The sequence below is a fragment of the Nicotiana sylvestris genome, chromosome 7 (genome assembly GCF_000393655.2).
Source record: "Nicotiana sylvestris chromosome 7, ASM39365v2, whole genome shotgun sequence".
Classification (NCBI taxonomy): domain Eukaryota; kingdom Viridiplantae; phylum Streptophyta; class Magnoliopsida; order Solanales; family Solanaceae; genus Nicotiana; species Nicotiana sylvestris.
Genome location: NC_091063.1, coordinates 150,094,320 through 150,098,266, shown reverse-complemented (window position 1 = coordinate 150,098,266; position 3,947 = coordinate 150,094,320). Strand labels below are relative to the sequence as shown.

Genomic DNA, 3,947 nt, shown 5'->3' with positions numbered 1-3,947 from the left:
CTTAATCTAGACCCAAATTTGCATTTGCATTCTTTCCTTAGAGCTAATTATGACCCAGTTATCTCTTGCTTGTGAACATACATGCCTCATTCTCCTCCCGTTGTCTGCCAGATAATTCACAAAGCATGCAAAAGAATCAATCACCCAGAACATGCCACGAAATAGTGGACCGATCTTAAGCACATTAAGAATTCTAAACAAAATAATTGTATTCTAATTCATTTGATCCAAAAGAAGACATGTCTTTGCCAAGACTCGTACAGAGAAGTAATGTAGCATGGAGTTAATGTAAAATTTGAAAGAACCAAAGGAACTCTTTAAAAGCAACATGCTGGAAGATCATTTAGGCATCTAAGTCATACAAATTAAGACATCATTCTAATGTTAAGGAGGAACAGAGTTGGGAAGATAACCTTAGCTTAAACATAGTTTAAAACCCACTTTAAAATATTTGATTAACTGGTGAATCCAAATAAAAGCACGCAATCCTTCAAACAATAAATAATTTCACCATCTTCATTTGCTCTTTAACTAAAATAACTCTAAGAAGGTGGAAGAAAATTCAGACATGAGCCTCAAACTCAAACAGGGGATCTTAGAACTATTTTCACAGAACAAAATCAATCCAAATTCAAAGTTTGACAGATTATTCATTAAAGCAAATCGCTCAAGAAAATTAAGAAAATCAAACAGAAAGCTTCACTTGATTTCTTTTTAACTTCATATGACCAAAATTTTAATAGAATCATTCATTTACCTAAACAACTCATACCCAAATCCTACCCATCCTTAAACAGCTCTTCCAAAGCTTATAGAAAAATAAGGTTAATTTAGAGATGATAGCAATAGAGATGAACCTGTTAGGTTAGAATATTTCTTGACAACAAAGAAATTCAGCAGGTACGATGACTTCAATTCCGGAAATTCAATAGCAAAACAGGCAGCAAAATTTCGGACACAATCATAAACCAAACCACGGACGGCGACAAAACTTCGAACTTGACGACTTCTCAATCAAACTCCATTTTTCAATCGAAATCCAGATCGAAAAGAAGAGATGGAATATATATATATATATATATATATATATATATATTTGAATTATTAGGCAGTGATTGAAACAAAAGAGAAAAAAGAACATTGAATATTTTTGTTGTTGTTATATACGAATCTGAAAAACAAAAATTAGAAGAATGAAAATGAGAAGCCCAAAACCCTACATTTTTTCAAAAATTTTCCTCCGCAAAATCTCCTCCTATTCTGTCCAAAGAAATTCCTCTTATACCCAAGCCTAGAAGCTTCTCCAAAAATCCGAAAATACTCCTCGATCCAAATTTTTCCTTTTCGAACCAAAATGGGACAAATGAAAGCCTAGGATCTTCATCTCCACAGTTCCTACAGCTCCCATTTATCCAAATTCGTCCCAAAAAAAGAAAAAATGCTTGGGGGAGGTTGAAGAAGATTTGATTGTCAAAAGTTTGTTAGGCTATGTGTCAAGAGGAGAGAGGAAGAAGCACGTGGGCGTTCGCGAATGCGAAGGCCAAATGCCTGCAACACAAATAGCAGATTTTCTGCAACTCTTTCAACATGAATTTGATCCGTTCAACCACTTGAAACTCACCCTAGGCCCTCGGGACCTCAACCAAACATGCCAACATATCATAACCTCATTCAAACTTGTTCCTACCTTCAGAACACTCAAAACAACATCGAAACACCAAATTGACATCAGATTCAAGCCTAAGAATTCCAAAAAACTTCAAAATTTCGCTTTCGATCAAAAAGTCTATCAAACCTTGTCCAAAAGTGTCGATGGGCAATACCTTTGTCCCTATAAATGATCCTTTCCAGTTCGAAGCAGACTTGACTCAACCTTATATTGATGTGGAAGAATGCATTTCAGCACTGACTGATTTTCCTTAAACTGCTTGAGAGATATTTCCTTATTGTATGCTCTTATCAACCTTTTGATTTCCCAAAATAACTGCCTCAGTTTCACTCAATTCAAGCCTCAGGTTATCTCAGAATGTGTGAATCTTTACTTGTTTCCTCAATGCCTCCTTTTATCATATTCAAAACCATGTCATTGCTTCATGATTAGACTAACTTTCAAGACCAGGCTGAGAATTATACGTACATGTCATGTCACTAGAGTTAGCATGAAAAGAACTATAAAAGGAAAAGTGACATAAACAAAAAACTGACTAGAACTAACAGAAAACAAGAGATTGCATTATACAGACGGTGAAAATGGCTTGAACAAAACAAGCAAAATAGACATGGGTTACGACCCTGGAACAATCCTAGATAACACTAGACGAGTTACTACCACTAAACGAACTAGGCAAAATCAGAAAAAGAAGGGTTTGAGCCACAAGACAATATCCGGATTACAACCCTGAAATAACCTGGACAACAGAAATGACAACAAAATAAACCACCAAAACTCCTCCCTGGCTAGCCAAGAAAGGAGTTTTTTCCAATTACCAAGCTCGACATCTTAGCCACTGGGTTGCACATCAAAATTATTGGGACTTTCACCAATTTAAATATCATTAACTTCAGTCAACAAGTTTCCAAAAGGATGCTCATACTCCCTATCACCATGCATCTCTCCCCAAAAAGTGTGCATCATCATGTGCAGATAAAGGATTCTGTGCAATGTTTTGGGTGTCACTGTCCTGGACCACAATTATCCCTTCTTGAATCATTATTTCTATCTCCCTTTTCAAAGCACGACAATCTTCAATGTTATGCCCTTGTACATTAGAGTGGTACATGCACCGTACAGTAGGATCAAAACCTTTTTGCATATGGGTCCGGAGTATAGCCGATGAGCGGCTCAATCAGGCCTGACTGTTTTAACTTTTCAAACAAACTTGTGTAGGATTCTCCGATTGGAGCGAAAGACTTTTATCTTTGTTACTGCCTTCTCATTTTGTACTCCGACCTTGGTGGGAACCTCTTTCGGGTAAAGGGTTGATATGCTCGTTGAGGTGGGTAAGATATTTGTGGAGGCGGTGCAAGCTGTTGTGGTTTTTGTGAGTGTGGAGCATATGGCGGTGAATTGTGGATAGAGTACTGGGGAGGCGAGGTATGACTTTGGGAATTCTGTGGAGGAAAGTAGCATTGGGGAGGATTATCTGGAGTATGAGAATATTTATGGGGTCGGTATTGAGGCTGAAAGCATTTAGCAGGAATGCTCACTAGATTCTGTCGTTGGCAGGGCTCAGCAACATCTTTTCTACCAATCGGAGAACTGACCCGAGCAACTTGTTCATTCCATCTAAACCAAAACTCCCTAAAACTTTCCCTGGGTCTCTTTCCTTGGGCGTCGGGGACTTTGAACACAGTCTCGCTAGAAGATCGAGGAAGAGTAGCTGGTGGAGGAGCTACAAAAATAGGAGCAGATGCCGGAGTAGGGTATGAGGTTGTTTTGGCTGGTGGAGCATGGAACATTTGGGAGGAAGTGCCAGGGTAATTGTGGTAAGGGATAAAGCCCAGTGCATGTTGAGGGGAAAGGTCGATGGTAGTGGGAACCTGGGCTTGTGATAGTGGCGGGATAGTTGCAAGGTTTTCAGTGTAGTTAGTGGGGAATGAAGGTGGAGGATGCCTCCTGACCCAAGATTGATGCATTTCTGCCATCTGTTGTTTCAACCTTTGGACTTCCTCTTTCAATTCAGATTCCGATTTCTCAATCTCCCTCGACGGGTCAATAACTCTTGTGTCCAAGTCTTTGCTAGCCATGGGTACCTTGTTCTTTTAGCCTTGTGTCGCAAAGATGACTCGCCAAAGTGCCACAAACTAACCACCCTCTGCTATAATAACAATGAAAGTAACAAAGAGGAGCAAAACAAAGCCAACATGTTAGCGTTGGAGCATTTATCAGATAGAAATATCACATTGTGTGCAATGCCCCTAGCAACAATTAACGGTTCTAGAATGAC

General features: G+C 38.9%; 1 protein-coding gene across 1 annotated transcript; it reads right to left on the bottom strand.

Annotated features, from left to right (window-relative positions):
- Positions 1-2,922: 2,922 nt before the first annotated feature.
- Positions 2,923-3,747, bottom strand: LOC138873945 (leucine-rich repeat extensin-like protein 1). The gene has a single exon (XM_070152438.1). It carries the CDS (start codon positions 3,745-3,747, stop codon positions 2,923-2,925), a length of 825 nt encoding a protein of 274 aa, XP_070008539.1.
- Positions 3,748-3,947: the final 200 nt, after the last annotated feature.

Bases quoted from the DNA above. Each gene is read 5' to 3' on its own strand.
- LOC138873945 (XM_070152438.1), bottom strand. From the start codon at position 3,747: ATGGCTAGCAAAGACTTGGACACAAGAGTTATTGACCCGTCGAGGGAG.